The following is an 18,519-nucleotide window of genomic DNA, read 5'->3' on the forward strand; positions in this document are numbered from 1 at the left end:
AAATACCCATTTCCTGTTTCCCAGTTCCACCCTTCTCAAGATTTTATAGACCTCCACATTATCTTCTCTCAGCTGTTTCATCTTCAGGCTGAAAAGCCTTAACATGTTAAGCCTTTCCTCGCAGGGGTACTATTCCATTCCCTTTATCATTTTAATAGATATTAAACTTCTGCTGCTGAGAGGAATTGAACTGGATTTCAATATTTATATGATGCCCTACCTAAGACATCTTAAAACATCTCACAGGAAGACATCCCAGTATTATCATTTCTTTGCAGGCTAGAGTGCAGGTGATAAGCATGGATGGTACTTCAACAAAGTCAGATTTTCATGTATGTCCAGTGAAATGCAAGGCAGCATAGAATGAGAAGGTAAAGATAATCACAGCTAGAATTGCACAACTTTGTGAAAACTGCTACTGCTCCTGTCCATAGTTGCACATGAAGCCTAACTTGCCAGAGCATTTTAACCGGTGTCAGTAACTCCTTAGTGACCAAAATCATGTATTTTGTGTGTTTTATAATGTAATGCAGCTGACCTACCAGAAACATGATCAGAGATAAGCCGATTTGCTTTTGTCCATAAGCTACAAGACAGAAGAGCAAAACTGTATTATTATCACTGCTGAGCATTCCAGTCAGATGCTGAAATGAGCCATGCACACACTTGCTGCATTACTTACAAGCTGGAGTATAGAGAGGATGATTGATATAATATGCCAGCCAAGCAGCGAATCCCCAGTAATAGAGGCAGTTCTGCAAAATAAGTGTGCACCAGTCTCATCCATTTTAATCATCTCTCATTATATTAATGGAGAGAGAAATCCTTATTACTTACTGTATTAGAATGCATTGCACAAAAGAAATTGTGAATGGCTACTGCACAGTAATTGAAAGGTTGATTTAAACCTTCTTCACAGCAGAGATGTAGCTGAATAATCTTTATTCTTTATCCCACTGGAAATGTCTGAATCAGCGAAGTCAACATTTTTAATTCAGCAGTTTCCAGTTAATAAACCCTCCCAAGGTATGGGTGTATGAAAAATTCAAACCTACCTTGGCTCACATGGGATTTTTTTTCTTTAAATACTACAACACAGATTTTGCAGTTATTAGAATATGTTTAGTTTCATTTGTATCCCTCCTTTCTCCCCCTGCATGCCAGTGAGATCCCTTTGCTAGCTAAAGGTATGAAAAAGAATCTTCTCCAAAGCTCAATATCAACCTGGTGTGGCCCCTCACCAGAGTTGGATTAAGTTTTTGGGGGTCCTTGACAAAGAAAAATCAAAGTCTCCCCTCCCCTCCCCTCTCTGTAAAATCTAAAATAAAGAAAAATATCTACAGCTATGGCAAGAGAGAGAAATGTCTGTATCTTACACTGGTTGCCTAGGTGCCTTCCCCTCCCTCCACTAACCTGCCCCAGCCCTGTCACGTTCACCTTTGGTCCTCTCAGTTTCATTTCTCTTGCCTACCTCCTTCACTCAGCCCCTGTTTGGCAAAGTGACCTAGCTGCTTTTAGTGACAGCAATATGTGACGGCAGTGACTGTGAGTCAGCAAATGCTCATAATTTCCATGTGGGCTTCCATTTCTAATGCAAATAACTTCAGAGGAGGAGGAGGAGGAGCCAATGTGGAGACCGAGGGCATGCACTGGCTCACAGTCTTAGCTATTATGGAGCGGCTGGCAGCAGAGTCTCTGTGCCAGACAAGAGTGGAGCATCTAGTATGTGAAAAAGAAATGAAAGAGCCATGTGTGCTGAATGGGTGGATGGGGGATTAATGAAGGTACGCAAACTGAAGGGGAAGGGACAGATTTTGGCATACAAGGCAGATGCCTGTGCTGGCTCTGGCAAGTTATTTTATCTGACACTATCAGCTCAGCTCTTATCTGTGATTACCTGCAGGGCCCCTCTCAATGAAGGTCCTCTGGTCCATGCTCAGATGGCACGGACATTAATCTGGCTATGCCCCCTGACAGCTAGAATCACTCTCTGTCCTCCCTGAAAGCCAAGCATGAACCATCCACAATGCAACCTCAACATGCCAGCCTGCTGCTGAAGCACAGCACTAGTACTATGCTAAAGGACTGGCCCAGGATTGACTGTTTGCAGAGTCAACATCTTCTAAAGTTAAAGTGCTTCTACCATAACTGGCATTTTCATAAGAGTCATAATTTAAGTTATAATGTATTTAGTTAAGATTCAAGGAGAAATTCAGGCCAAATCAGATTTTCTTGTTTAAATATTGTTAAATATGCTACTAATATTTTTTTGTACTAATGGAGGTTTCGATAACCCATGCTATTTCTTTAATATATGCACATTTGGTATCTAATTTTCAAGGGGAAACTACCCAAAGGAGGATAAATATAGTTTAAATCATAATAAAAATGATTTTGTCTTAACTACCTACTGAATTACCTGACATATATTTTGCTAGAACTCAGACAAGAATACAAAGAATATGAATCTGACAAAGTCATGCCACATTTTAACTCATGTATCACCTCCATACTATCCCTAACACCCATCAAAAGTTAACCATTGGCCACTTGATAGTCTTGACTGCACCTACACAGATGTTCCTGTCCTATTAACCTCCCATCTATCAACTTGGTTCTCACTTACCTCAAGTACCCTTCCCACAAGCTATTTTTCTCATGGTTTCTGGAGCTTATACAGCTCCCAGAAAAGCATAAACCCCAAAAATCTGGAATCATATAGCAACTTTCTTATTTGGGTCACTGACCAGTCACAAATACAGAGCTAATAAACTAAAATGTTTATTATTAACAAGGATGTACAGTGAACACAAACAGATTAAAAACTGCATACAACAGACAGAGGGAAAAGAAACTGGATTGTTAGTTAACACTAAATGATATACTTAAATTAATTTTTTGACAGTATTAGACTGCCTATTTTAGTCATATCTGATGGTCCTGGCATTCTCCCAGTCACTATGTACTAGGCGGTTCTGTTAGGTTGAGCTGAACCACAAATACAGATCACCTTACATTTCCTATTAGAAAACAGAACTTTACAGCACTCAGAAGGGCCAATGCAATAATCTGAGTGTTGAGAAATTGTGTGCTGTTTTCCAGTGCACATTTTTAATGCTCAGATTAAATTATTTTTTTTTACTTCAGATGCAGTAAGCTAAAACTATGCAAATGCACCAGGAGTTAAAAAAATGCGCATTAACTGTATAATGTGCGTTACAGAGACCAAAAGCATATTTAAATTCAGGAAGAGAGGAGGCATCCCTGACATTGCTGCCATTATCCAGCAGGCAAATTGCGGCCATTATTTGGGTTAGCAGTGTCAGCAGCACCACGTACATGGATAAGTACTGATTTATCTATCTGCCAGCAGTGACCTACTGCCACTTAGCCAGATAAGTCAGGACTTCTCCATCTTTCCTGTGCCATTCATGACTAATTAGCCGGATAAATACTTATCTGGCTAACTATTAACGAACCGCGCTAGATAGCCAGATAAGTACTGACTTATCTGGCTGAGTGATGGCAGCTCATGACTGCCAGGTAGCTGGATAAATCAGTACTCAAAAAGGGAGGGGAATGGGTGTGATCTTGGCGTTCCAGGAAATATGAATAAAACCAGCATGTAAGTATTTACACACACCAACGAGCACCAGGGTCCCTATCCGCATAACTTTACTTCCGCTATGGATGGCATGTAAGTCATATAAGAAAAAAAAAACCTAGGCTAGTGTCAACACTAGTCAGTGGAGTTTTAAGGGTTGAGGCTAATAGGGTAAAAGGGAGGTAAGTTAGCCTCTCCTTTACTGGGGTGAACTGGGAACAAACTGGGGAAACAGGTAATTGCGTCGGTGTGCATATCTATTAAAATCCCCCTACTTTCACGATTGAGGCGACATTTGTATGCAGATGCACGCATCAATGTAAACTTGTGCACCCATGTATGTACATATAGCCAATTTTATACCATGCACGCATATGCGTGCGTATGTTATAAAATTGCTGCACCCATGTACATGAGCCGGCAATCATGCGTACATGTGCACAAATCTTAAAATTCATCTGTTAGGATTTAGAAAGCTAGCACATAACAAAAATGAGTTAGTCATGAGACAGTAAGGTCATAAAACTAATAGTGACAGCCTTAGGGGAAGGCAAACTGGGCAACTGCCTGGGCCCCGCACTTCAGGAGGTCCCAAAATCTTGCAATACATTTATAGGGGGGGTGACCATTTTGCAAGGAAGTGACTATCTAATTTTTCCCGAAAAACTTAAAAAGATCCATGATACCCCTGTGGCAGTTTGTTTCTTGTTCTGTATACTATAGTAATAACTATGTATGAGTAGGCTTTGTTAATATTTATGATATTCTCCGCAACTGTTCCATAAGAAAAATATTTTAAAACGCTTTCACCTCTTTCTAAATTTATTAAGCTATTTATTAAGTTTTTGGGGGTCCTTGACAAAGAAAAATTATGTTGGCATTAGATAACAAGAAAATGTCCACTTTAAATAATGAACAACAAACACAGAGCCTATGTGCAAATAAAAACACAATTTATAAATCACTTTTTCTTTCATTTCTTGAAAAACCAATATGAAATGTATTCACATAAAGTAGCCCTCCCAATGGAACGTAGAAAAGTACAACAGTCGTACTGAGTATTAACCCACACTTATCTTGTTAACTTGCTCACTGATCTTCCATCCGATATACTCCTTTCAATTATTCAAACTTGCCCAATTGTTCAAAACACAAACTTGCCCGACACTGGCCGTGTTTTGACGCCTTGCATCTGCTTCAGGGGATGGAGGATTGAACTAAACACTGGACATTTGTGGGGCGCGGTACTCTGGGCGGGAAATATTCTAAGAATACACTTTTAAATATTTCATGGGGTTTTTTTTAGTTGGTTTTTTTTTCAAAATAATTTTAATTGGTAACAGAGGAAACAGCCTCCACAAATAACAAATTCCGTAAATACAGCAAAAAGCACATTAACATAGAACAATCACTACGGGTCTGTAAACAAAGGTTCTCAGATATTTATGGAAGCGTGCACCCCCATTATTTTATGTGAAAAGTGCCCCCCTTCCCCCAACCGCTCTCCCCCCTTATCTACCCACTCCAGTATCCAACATCACAGCAGCTCATCCTCTCAGAATCACACCTCATGCATCTACCTTACTTACCCTACTCTCCCCCCCCCCGCCCTAGTTTTCCCCGATGACCACTCAGACGTGCAGCCAGTACTTATGAGTCCATCTTGTAGCCCCTGTGGGAACAGAGTAAAAGCAGTTATTCCAGCAGGTACTATATATTTTATCCGGTTTTCAGTTGCCTGCTAAGAAGTCCAGTCTCTCCAGCTGTAAGAGTGATGCCATTCTGCCAAACCAAGTGGCATGTGAAGGCCGCACTTTCGGGTCCGTCCAGTCCACCAATATGGTACGGCATGCCAGCAAAACAGCCCTGCGCTCGAACTTCACCTTCGAGTGACTCCCTGGAAGGGAGTGGGACACCGAGCTAGTCAGTAGCACCCGGCCAGGACTAGGTATACAAGTGTCCGTACATTGATGAATAGTAGCCAGGACAGACCCCCAAAAGGCCTGCAGTAGCTCACAGTCGAGTAGGCGATGAAAGAGAGTGCCCTCCTTTTTGCCGCACTTAAGACATAGAGGAGATTGGGCAAGCTTCATCTGAAACCGGCGACCATCATCACAGTAAATACCATGTAATATTTTAAATTGGACCTCCCTGATGCTCACATCAGGCAGTTGTTTGTATAAGGCCACAAAGTACGCTGTCATCTGTTTTGCAGAAATCGGCAAATCCAAAGTAGTAGACCATCTGGCGGCAAGATAGTTCATACCATCACCCTGCCTCATCAGTTGTTTTTTGTTTTTTTTAACCATATATTCATATTCTTGTACATTATTTAAAATGAACCATCAACCACGAACGGCAGTTAGAAGATGAATGAACATTAGCTCCATCCTCCAGTCCCTGATGCAGACACAAGGCGTTGAAACATGGCAAAGTTAACAAGATAAGCATGGGTTAATACTCAATACAACTGCTGTACTTTTCTATGTTCCATCGGGAGGACTATTTTATATGAATACATTTCACATTGGTTTTTCAAGAAATGAAAGAAGTGATTTATAAATTGTGATTTTATTTGCACATAAGATAAAAATCTCAAAAAAAAATTTTCAGTTGCTTATATATAGAGCAAAGCTACAGTAATTGGCTTGCTAGTGAGTTTGAACCTGAAAATGGTCATTCCCAAAGACAAGCAATACCGGACATTACATTATCAGCTTACATCTATATATCCTTGTTCTTTATTGATGGTTCACTTTAAATAATGTACAAGAATATGAATATATGGTAAAAAAAAAAAAAAACCTAAAAAATACCCCCATGAAATATTTAAAAGGGCATTCTTAGAACATCTCCCGCGCAGAGTACCGTGCCCCACAAATGTCTAGTGTTTATGCAAAAGTCATGAGTGACGAGTGTAAAACTCATCATAATGAAGCCTGTGAGGGGCCCAACATGACTCTCTTATCCGGAGCCCCAAAATTTCTGAAGTCACTCCTGAAACTAGGAATTTTCATAATGTAGGGAGCCATTTATACTGCATAGTAAAGCCTGGAGAAAAAAAATATATATTATAGCACTCTTACTCTACATTACTTATTGCAAGGAATATTTGAATACATGGCAGGTCCTGCTATGTAGCAGTCTTCACAGGATGTTCTGAATCCTCTGCTTAAAAGTCCACAGATCACTGAGGATTCTGATGCCAATTCAGAACCGGCAGAAAGAGCAGATGGGTTATGGGAGATATTTTCCATACTAATTACCTTATCAATAGTAATTAAAAAAAAGAGAAATATCAAATATAAAGTGAATGGAGTTTAAATACGATCATTTTCAAATTTCAGCTTGATTCTGTGCAGGTTGTGATACCCTTTACAGGCCACAGCAGAAGATAAAGGAGGGCAACAAACCACAGCTTTCAATTCAATGGGATATCCCAAAAAGGCAGGTCAATATTGGTGTCCTCAGATGGCACAAGCAATCCCTCAAGCCTTCCAAGCCAGAAAAAAAAAAAAAACAATTTTGCCAAATACACCTACTCTATAATTTCCCCCAAAAAAAATCTCTCTTGAAAGCTCTCATAAGGCGTTGCATGTGAACTACCCAGAGAAGTTGCTGCCCCTGAGCTTTTCATGATACAAACATGGTCTGGTCTCATAAGCTCACATCTTCCAATAATTCTTATGCTTATCTAAACAAGTACCACATCCTGCAATTAATCCAGTTTTCTCCAGGGCCAGCTGGCTGCTAATGATTTGTTCAATTGTCATAGAATTAGCCCATTTCCAAGGAATTACAGAAAGCTGCCTACCACCCTCCCCCTTTCTCCTCCAGACACTTTGGGACTGCCTTCTCTTGTCCTCCACTCTCTCCAGCAGCCGCCAGGACCCTTCCTGTCTTCTCTCCCTTCTTACTGAGCCACTCTGTTTCTTCCCACAGCTGCCAGCAGCTCTGTCTTTGCTCCCAGCATCCACTTCTGCTGCTCCTCTGCTACCTTGACGCCACAGAGCTCTGTTAACTGGGAGGCACATGGAGTCCGTAATGGCGGTCAGTTCTCACATAATGTCCAAGCAGCAGGAGAGCAGTGAAAGTGACCACCAATCGCAGAGACAGAGCTGGTGGCTCACAGCAGAGGAAGATGAGCTGAAGGCTCACAGTAATGTAAAGATTGCAATGTGTTGGTATTACTGATCAACACCGCCATTCGAGAATGGCGTTCCCCAGTGCAGATTCTCTTTTGGAAACACAGACGCTTGTTGGGGTACGACATCTGAAGATATGCTGTGCATGAGTTTGCAAGACATCTTCAATAACTAAATACGTTTTTGGATTTTAATTGCATAAAAAATTCTTCTAAAAAAAGCACTGTTTCTGATGTACATATTTACAATTTTGTTGGGGCATATGGACATCAGTGACAATGATTATGTAGTAAGGCACTGAAGGCCGAATATCCAGGACTGACTATTATGAAGAATAGTATTTATGTAAGAAGTATTGATTATGCTTTGTAGGGGATTTTTTTTTAATTATATTAATGTATGCAAATATGCCACAATTGCCACAGAATTTCAGATCTGTGCTGTATAATATTTGAACCCTGGTTGCAGACTCCACCCAAGAGCTGCTGCCTGCTGTACAAAACAGGAGAGGGCCTTGATATTATGCCTTGCAATATTTAGAAGATTTATTGGGGTAGCTTTATTAGTCTTCAGCTACTTCTGCAACCAATATGTGTAATATAGAATTTCGCAGACGCCAGGTAAACATAATTAAAGATGCGGAGAATACATAAACATTGTGAAAAGCTCAAAACAAGTATGGTATTAAAAAAAAGTTATTCAAATTATAGTGGATTAGGAGACTTGGGCAATGACAAAATGAATGTGAAGAGCACTGGAAAAGAGCTGGTGCGCCACTGGTGAAGGTTTCTGTGAGCTACCACAAAGCACCCCCACCAAATGGGGAAAGCAGGTAGGGCCAGGTCTGCTTTGTGAGGGGGCTGCCAGGGTGACAGATTACCTTAACAATACTCCTCAGTGGCATTGTCCCAGGGGAGAAGCGATGAACAAATATTGTTTCAATCAACCTTTTCATGTAGTGGAAAGAATGGCAGATACATGCCAAGCTAGAAACAGCAAGATAAAAGCATTTCAGAAAGCGCAAGAAACATAGATTAGGATGCTGATATCTACAACGGCTGTAAGACTGCGCTTGGACTTACTTAACGACGGAATGCGGGCTTGATGTGAATGCGGAGTCCACTCCATAGACAAAAGGCATGCGCAGATAGAATAGAAAATAGACAAAAAGGGGACCTGCATACTCTGTCAAAAATACCTGCAAAAGGAGAGAGAATGAGAAGAATGGGTCACGTTCAGTCTTTGCTGTGATGGATCACGTTCACTCTCTTTCTCGTTGTTGCTTTTAAACAGCCAGGTCTATCTGCTTCCTACTGCAAGCTTTAGAGTCACCTGAAAAGTGTCATGGAATGGCCTGGAGAGCAGGTTCTCAGCTCTCTTAGCGCTGGGAAGACTGCAATAACTGGGGTGCAAGCGTATTTCTCCTTTACTTTGAGAATATAGCAACATTCCTGCTTCGATTCAGCGAAACATTATGGAGGGTTATGAAATCTGATCGTCTTTGTAGGAAAGTGTCACTCTAACGCAGAACAGGAAAGAAAGTTTACGGAGCAAATAATGGGAGCTGGAACTCTTAAAGGGATGATAAAAGAACAGCACAGCCATACAAACCACTCAGGTGGCAGTTCTGCTAACGCACTCTCACACAGATGTGTGATACAACATTATCTTAACATTGTACACCTTCAGGAATAAAATTAGAACATTTCAGAGTAAGCAATCACAAAACATGGACATGATTTAAAAAAAAAAAAAAAAAAAAAGGATATATTTTTTAATCTCTTGGGATTTGTGATACTGAAAACTGGCAACATGCACATAGAGGGACACTGCAACATCAGCTCCTTGAATGGGCATGTGCAAAAACTGCTTTAAAAAAAAAAAAAAGAAGTGCCCTAGGAGTATTTATTTGTATATTTCTCATTCTTGGTAACTGCATTTCTATTAGAAGTTCAAGGGAATTTACAAAACAGGAAACAGAATTACAAGTTCATAACAAAATCCTTAAGCAGTATCATAAAAATTAATCACATTATAGAAGTACAAAAAAATCAAGAATCCCAATTCAGTGAAATGCATATACAACTCCAACAGTATCTCATAATATATATATTAATAACGAATAGAAATTCCTGTCACTAGCAAATGTAATATTCACCGAGGTAAATAACATATACAGTCAGAAATAATAAAAATCCCTACTGGCACAAAACAATCACTAATCATTGCCCCACACAAATACAACCATCCACAAATAGCACTCCCCATTCATCAATATACAAAGTCAATACATCTCTCATCAATAATACCCTTATAGTAAATAAAAACAAGCAGAAATAATAAAAGTCTACCACGGCAGCCAAGAAATGTGGGAAAAAATTATTATCCCAGCCCTTTATTGTCTGCAGATTCCACCTATTCTCCCTTGCTCTCTTGTGGGGCCTGACCAATAATCTCAGGCACCAGAAACAAGGGTGTCATACAAAGAAGGTACAGCAATTATGCCACCTCCAAAACACCATGAAGAGAAGCCCTGTCTCCTGGCCCCCTCCCTCCCCAACCTAAACCAGTAAGAAGCTAAGCCTGACACAAAATAGCAAACAAAATTAAACAATGACAAGAAATGAAAGTTTCTTTACATGCACACCCCTAAAAAATACAAATTATACTTGCCTTCCTAAATTCCATTATGGTAGGGATATTTTGCTTTTTTTCTTGTGGTCTTATACCTAAGCTTTCTTTCCTTCTTCTACTAGAATCACACTCTCTGTCTTCAAATATCTCCTTCCCTGAATCCACATCTAAGCAGTTTGTACTGTATTCATTCATATTTTACATAATTTTCATTGTAATCTTTGTATGGGGTTCTGATAAAGAGCCTCTTCAGCTGTTTATGCTGTATTCATTCTTTAGCTACATGCCTACATAGGGGTCTGTTCAAGAGCCATTCATCAGCTGTTTGTGCTGTTTTCATACTTTATATGTATCAGTGTGCTGCCTGTACAGGGTTCTGATGGAGCGGAAATACCTAAATGGGAGAGATATCAAAAAACCTTGAACACTAGCATCGCCTCAAGAGTATAATGGAAATCTGAATGAAAAAGGAGATCTTAATAAGGGAGTTTATTTTGACATCCCATTGAAAATTATTTAAAAATATATTTTACAGGCCCTGCTGCTTTACTAAGATTCCAAGGAGCTGTCACTCTCTGAAATTTGCACTGAAGCTCACCATAGTCCATCCAACTTGGGGGCCTAAGTCTTTAAAATACAGTGTAGCAGTGGTGCCAACCGGAAGGTCCTGAAGGACATCTTCATCTTTCAGAGATTCGCCTTCTGTAAAGGAGAGATGATATAGAATAAATACAGTGGTACTACTTATGTGTGTTGCAAACAGTGAAGTTCTAGAGCAGCTCTCTATATTTAAATCATAAAGGCCTCGATTTTGCAAAATTTGGAAATGTGCCCAGGAGTAAAGCTCTGCACGAAAGGCCAGAATATCCTCGAGCCTACCTTAGTATCTTTCCATAGCATAAGTAAAATGCCACAGGCTCAGTATCTTCAGATATTTGGCCGTTTGCATGGCTTAGGAAATTTTATAGACTTGAGGCCAAAGTGATTATGCATTATATAAAATAATACTTTACACTGAAGTATTTATTTTGGCCTGGCAGTTTCCTCTTGTTCTTATGGGCTTCTGTCTCAGTTGTAACCAATCCCAATTAGCCTTCATTTGCACCTGCTCAGGAGTGAAGAGCACTGAATCCATTTCAAGTATCTCCCCACCCCCCTCCATCCAGTCCAACCAGAACACCAACAATCCTTGGCTAGGAAGCCATGGACCCCGACTTTCTCCATAACACAGTAAGCATTCACTCTGAGTCTGGCCATAAGATGTTATTAGCATAGTAACATAGCACTGATGGCAGAAAAAGTCCAAATGGTCCGTCCACTCTGCCCAGCAAGCTGCTTATGGTTGTAGCTGCCGCTCTGCGCAGGTTACCCCCATGTTTCTGTTAAGGGTAGTAACTCCTGCTCCATGTAGGTTACCCCCAAGCCTTATGTTAAGAGTAGTAATATTAACAGTCAAAAGCAAGCACTGTCAAACCCATATCAAAATTACTGCTATCAACATATTTACAAGGTGAGCAGCCTTCTTGATAATTCAGACAATGCTGCTTGAAAGTGCTTTGCTTTTGGACTTAGCTATAGAAGCAATTCTGTGCTTTTTCCTTAATATCTGCATACTGGATAATATCAGATATCTTAATATCTGCATACCCGGACCGTAAAAGTTAGGGCTCTGATTTCTCCCCTCTGTCGAAGCAGAGCGCGATGTTGCAATTGCATCACGATCATAAAAGCTAATTGGTTAAGGGTAGTAACTCTCATGCCTTCCATTAGGGATAGTATCTGCCACGCCATGCAGATTACTCCCATGCACCCCTTTCTTCTTTTCCACCTCTAGCCTTTAGGGATCCACAGTTATTATCCCATGTCTTTTTGAATTCATTAACTGTTTTCATCTTCACCTCTTCCAGAAGGGCATTCCAGGCATCTACCACCCTCTCCATGAAGAAATATTTCCCGATTTTGGTTCTGAGTCATTCACCCTGGAGTTTCATTTCATGACCTCTAATTCTACTCTTTGCTTTCCAAAAGAAAAAAATTTGAAGATTGTGCATCATTAAAACCTTTCAGGTATCTGAAAGTCTGTATCATGTCTCCCTTGTGCCTCCTCTCTTCCAGGGTATACATGTTGAGATCAGTCATCCTTTCCTCCTAAGTCTTCTGATACAGATCCCATACCATTTTGGTCACCATTCTCTGGCCCACTTCTGTCCTGTTGTTATCCTTTTTGAGAATTGAATACAGTACTCCAGATGAGGACTCACCAAGGACCTTTACAAGGATATTACTTCCTTTTTCTTACTGGTTATTCCTCTCTCTATGCAGCCCAGCATTCTTCTGGTTTTAAATTATCCCCTTGTCACATTTATTATTTATTTAAAATATTTATATTCCTCTAAGCGGATTACAGATCAGCAGATAAGAACAATAAAACAATTTATATCAGTATAAAATAACATAAAAAAAATAATAAAATCATAATATCAATCCCCATTATTACAAGCAGTATCTCTTATGTTTGTACTAACAATTTTCAAAACTACAACCCTAAGAAACCATGATGAAATAAAATAATTCCTCGGTAAAACCAAAAACTTCAACAAACAGGGCTTTTAGGTTTTTAAAAAAAAACAACTTCACATTGGTTATTTGCTTTAAAATCATCTGGAAATAAATTCCACCACATTGTGCCAATGATTTAAAAAACAAAACATTATTACACATCTCCTGAAATTGTGTCTCCTTGTTACTTGGAATGCTTAAAAGATTTTATGACATTGATTGTAAAGATCGAATAAGACATTTTTTTTTTGTAATATTGGCTTAATATGCAGGGGCATTTTCCTGCTGTGCTTTAAAAACTAGCGCTATTGTTTTAAATTTTATACGCTGACTTACAGGAAGCCAGTGTAGGCTTTGCAGAGCTTGGGTGATGTGCTCACGTCGTGAGGTACTGATGATCAATCTCGCAGCAGAATTCTGTAGGGTTTGCAAGGCACTAATGCGAGATTTTGGGAGACCAGCATATAAGGAGTTGGAATAATCTATCATTGTCAATATAAATACCTGTACTATCATGTGAAAATCATTTTTTCCAAGGTGTCATAATTGCTGTGCTGCCTTCAGATCACCAGATACTATCATCCCAAAGACCCACTCCCAGTCCATGCCCATTAGTCATTCACACAGAACTCCACACATAAAGCTCTTTTGGATTACTGCATCCCAGATGTACTTCTTGGTGTTGAATCCCAGCTGCCAAACCTTAGACCACTCTTCAAGCTTTCTTAAATCACTTTTCATTCTCTCTACTCCTTCAGGTGTGTTCACACTGTTGCAGATCCAAGTAATATCCCTAAATAGACAAACTTTACCTTCTATCCTTTCTGCAGTGTCGCTCACAAAGATATTGAACAGAACCAGTCCCAAAAATGATCCTTTTAGAACTCCACTTAACATGTTCTCTCTTCTGAGTAGGTTCTGTTTATAATTATATGCTGTCTCCTGTCAGTCAACCAGTTTGTAATCCACTCTACCACTTGGCGCCAATTCCCAAGCTTCTCATTTTATTCACGAGCCTCCTAAGCAGGACCGTATCAAAAGCTTTGCTAAAATCCAAGTATATCACATTGAGTGCTCTTCCTCGATCCAATTCTCTAGTCACCCAATCAAAAAAATCTATCAGATTTGTCTGAAAGGACCTACCCCTATCCATTCTGCCTTGGGTTCAGCACCCCACCAGTTGTAGACAGTTTATTATCCTTTCCTTCAGCAGCATCTCCATTAATTTTCCCACCATCGAGGTGAGGCTAACCAGCTTGTAGTTTCCAGCTTCCTCTCCGCCTCAACTCTTGTGAAGCAGGACCACCACCGCTTTTCTCCAGTCACTTGGCACCACTCCCATTTCCAAGGAATCTATTGAACAGGTCTTTCAGTGGATCTGCCAGTGCATCTCTGAGCTCCCTTAGTATCCTGGGATATACCTTATCTGGTTCCATGACCCTGTACACTTTCAGTTTTCCAAGCTCTTCCCATGCATTCTCTTCTGTAAATGGGGTTGCATCTACCCCACCACCATCTACAGTCTTCTCAAAGAGCAAAGGTCCTGTTATTTTGCAATAGGTGAAAATCCCTCCCCTCTCTTTTTATTTATTTATTTTATTTATTTAGATTTTTTATATACCGGCATTCGAGACAGCAGTCACATCATGCTGGTTCACATAAAACAGGGGTGCAAAGTAAACATAACAATAACGATGGTGCTGAAAAGGCAGTTACATATAACAAGGTGATAAGAACTTGGCTTAGAGGAAGAGAAAGGACAGGTTATTAATTTACACAAGTAAACGATAGGAGATAAGGTCGACCATAGTGTAGATGGAGATTAGGGGTGGCTTGGAAGTTTTAGATCAATTGACGTCTGGGAAGGCTTGTATGAATATCCAGGTCTTTAGTCTTTTTTTGAAGGTTGAGATGCATGGTTCTATTCTGAGATTTGAGGGTATGGAGTTCCATAACGGTGGGATGGCTGTAGAGAAAGCTCGGTCTCTTAGTTTGCTGTGTCTGGTAGATTTGGGCGGTGGTACCTGTAGCGAACCCTTGTATGCATCTCTTGTCGGTCTTGACGAATTGTGTAGTCGGAGAGGGATCTGTAGGTCAATGGGAGCCAGTTGGTGGATGTTTTTGTATGTGGTGAGAATGGCCTTGTATATTATTCTAAAGTGTATCGGTAGCCAATGGAGGTTCTTTAGAATAGGGGTTATGTGGTCCCTTCTCCTGGTATTTGTCAGAATTCGTGCAGCTGCATTTTGCACCATCTGAAGCGGTTTGGTGTATGAAGCGGGAAGGCCAAGTAGGATGGTGTTACAATAGTCTAATTTTGAAAAAATGATTGCTTGCAGAATGGTTCTGAAATCTTGGGCATAGAAAAGAGGTCTAATTCTTTTCAGAACTTGTAATTGATAGAAACAGTCTTTGGTGGTTTTGTTAATAGTGGCTTTGAAATTCAGGCGATTATCAACTAGGACTCCTAGGTCTCTCACTTGTGTGATTGTTGGCGTGGCTTGCTGTGCAGAGGTAATGGGGTTGTTCTCTGAGGCGATGAGCAGTAGTTCAGTTTTGCCGGAATTTAATATCAGGTTTAGGCTGGTGAGGAGGAGTTTAATTTTTTGAAGGCATGTATCCCAGTAAGCCAGAGTTTTTGCGAAGGAATCCTTAATGGGTATCAGGACCTGGATATCGTCCGCATAAAGGAAGTGTTTGAGGTTGAGGTCTGTGAGTAGTTGGCATAATGGTATAAGGTAAATGTTAAATAAAGTAGGAGACAGGGAGGACCCTTGTGGGACTCCTACTGACGACGGGTCCTTCCATCTGCCCCAGAGGCTATGAACCCTACCACCGCAGCATCCCCAGCCAAGCAGAGAGAAGAAGAAGAAGCCATGTCTGAAAATTGAACTAAGATCTATGGCTATCAAGATCCCCTTATTATTCAGTTTTCTGAAAAAAGAAAAAAAGATAGTATCTCACCAAATGGAAAAGAACTGTCTAAAACCCCTTGATAAAAAAACTGGTAACACATCACTGACTATGTAAAAAAAAAAAAGAAAAGGGAGGGGGTAAATTACTAAGCTGTATTAGGTCTTTAAGGGGTGGTGAAAGCCTTCAGGTAAAATAATGCACAGTATTTCAAATACTGCATGTTATCTCCCACCCAAAAAAATGGTGCAGCACAGGAATGTATGCAAATCAGTTAATTACTTGTCAATGATGCAAATAGATAAATTATTGCAAGCTGAGTTATTTAAAAAAAAAATGTTAGCTACAATTCAAAAGCTGTAGCTAATTTTTCCCAGGAACATCGGGACATTAATGCATGTCTTGATGCTCCCAGGGCTTGCCTTAAATGCCCAAGCACCCAAACTATTTCTTCCCCAAGTATGCAAACATTCCCTGGGGATCTTGTTAGTAAGAGTCTTGGGGTGGGATGGAGGGCACAAGACCAAAGATTTACTTAGAGTGCCTAAAATCCTTGCAAAGATCAACTGGGCTCCATGGCACTGGAAGGAAATTAGGCAAGCTAGATCATTGGTTCTATCAGGACACACCTGAGAGATGGCGCTCACGTGCATGACGCACTGAACTCATGGCCATCATGGGACTAAATATAAACATATATTCTGCATCCACAGGAATCTCCCGTTTTCTAACAATGAGTGCAGAGCAGAACTAAGACATTTCCCTGTGCAACCCACCATACAAAAAAAAAATATTATGATGTCATCTCAATAACAGCAGCACAAACTCCCTCTACTACCAGCTGCATTGTAAAATAATACAAAACCTGGAAAAGAAAACCAAAAACCCCACTCTGTACATGTCTATCAAACCTGCCATACCTCAGCAGCACTAACTCCAAAAAATGAAACAGCAATAGCTCTACCCATGAAAAGGCAGCAGCTCACCACCAGTGCAATATCATATTGAGAAAATACAACAAATAAGACTGATACAAATCGCCACATGCTATATCTCAGTTACACACATGCAGACCTACCTTCACCTAATATAGAATAAAATACCACAAATTACAAATGTGGAAACAAAAACTGGATGGGAAACCCCAAGACCTTCTGCATGCAGTGCAAAACTGGAGACTAGAAACAGAAATATATTTCCTCCTACTCTAAGCAAAGAGAGAAGAGAGAAGAAATGAATATTCTCAAAACTGACATAGTATGACTCTTGTACCCCGTCACTCCCCTCCATGCCCCCATCACCCCTCACTTCTCCCAGCTACTCAATCATCCCTTCACATGCTCATATCCCTGTCCCAAATTCCCAACATCCTCTTCCCAGTACCCCGTCTCTCCTCAGCTCAACTCTCCCTGCCCTTCCCTCTCCCCTTCCCAGCATACCTCTGACCACCTCTTTCCTACCCCTGCCTACTCAGCATTTCCTGACCTCCTCTCTCCCCCAACCCAGCAGGCCCCACACCTCCATCTCTTTCTCCATTTCCATCTCTCCTCCCTTCCCAGCAGCCCCAGCCCCTCTACCTCTCCCTACCCAGCAACCCCAACCTCCTTTCCCCCACCCCTTCCTACCCAACAGATTCCTTACTCCCTTCCTGCCCAGCACATTCCCACCTTCTCCTGGCTCCCAACAAGCATAAAAGCCTTCAGTCCAATCCAGAGCCTCCCTCCCACTTTACCAGCAGCAGATGAGAGCAAGAAGCATTGAAGAGAGGAAGAAGATGAGGCGGCAGCAGTGGATCTATAGAGCCTGCACCTCTATCCCTCATGTTCCTTGCTTTCAGGTCCAGGCCCCAAGGGGTGAAGAGAGCATCAGCAGTATCTCAGCCAGGCCAGGCAGAGGAAGATAAAGTTGGTGTCCTGCCAGGCCCATAGGAACAGGAGTTGGTGATATCTCATTCTGATCTGAGTGAAAGAGAAGGGAATAACCTCCCACTAGGCCAGGAATAGGAGAAGGAAGCAAGAGAAGCTTCCTCTCATACCCAATAAAGGAAAATCAGCCAACACCTATCCAAACTGATGAGGAAAGAGCAGCCTTCTGCTGAGTCTATGACACACCTTCTGTGACCTCGTGACCCTCAAGTGTGTTCCGACATCTGTTGAGAACCACTGAACTAGATGTACCTAATGGTCCTTATCTGCTGTCATAGTCTATGACATTGGTAAGAACAGACTTGGGTGGTTGCAGTATTGCAAACAGCCCACCCTTCACTCCCTCGAGGACAGGGAAAAGTAAACAGGTGATCAGAATAAAACAAATGATGGATAAAAGGATCATAATCTAGCTAAACTGCAGGTGCCAGTAAACTACAACAATCCAGAAAACCAGTTGGTGACAGCAGGTTGGTGGTGGCTGTATATTGTCCAATGAGGCCAACAGGATTAAGGAGGCTGGATGTTTGGGTGACAGCTTCAATAGTTTGGGTAGCTCTTAGATAATTACAAATCTTGATGATAAGACATGGGGGGAGGGGGGCTGGGTGTTGGATTGAATATGGGATCTTGAATGCTCATCCTCCCAGGGTGTTACAAGACCAATGAGGAAAATTACAAAAACTGACTTGGATAAGGAGCTATATCCTACAAGTGTGCATGCTTCTCTGGCTGGCAG

The 18,519-nt window shown here is 40.9% G+C and overlaps 1 protein-coding gene across 1 annotated transcript in view; it reads right to left on the minus strand.

The window, feature by feature from the left end:
* The window catches only part of LOC115100356 (very-long-chain enoyl-CoA reductase-like), a 50,563-nt gene that overhangs the window by 14,178 nt on the left and 17,866 nt on the right, over nt 1-18,519 (minus strand). The window contains exons 5-9 of the mRNA XM_029618773.1: nt 10,982-11,085; nt 8,832-8,947; nt 8,630-8,735; nt 683-755; nt 543-586 (exon numbers count right to left, since the gene is read on the minus strand). Coding sequence (XP_029474633.1) covers nt 543-586; nt 683-755; nt 8,630-8,735; nt 8,832-8,947; nt 10,982-11,085 — 443 coding nt within the window. The remainder of the gene's footprint in view (nt 1-542; nt 587-682; nt 756-8,629; nt 8,736-8,831; nt 8,948-10,981; nt 11,086-18,519) is intronic.

Source organism: Rhinatrema bivittatum, chromosome 10 (genome assembly GCF_901001135.1).
Source record: "Rhinatrema bivittatum chromosome 10, aRhiBiv1.1, whole genome shotgun sequence".
NCBI lineage: Eukaryota > Metazoa > Chordata > Amphibia > Gymnophiona > Rhinatrematidae > Rhinatrema > Rhinatrema bivittatum.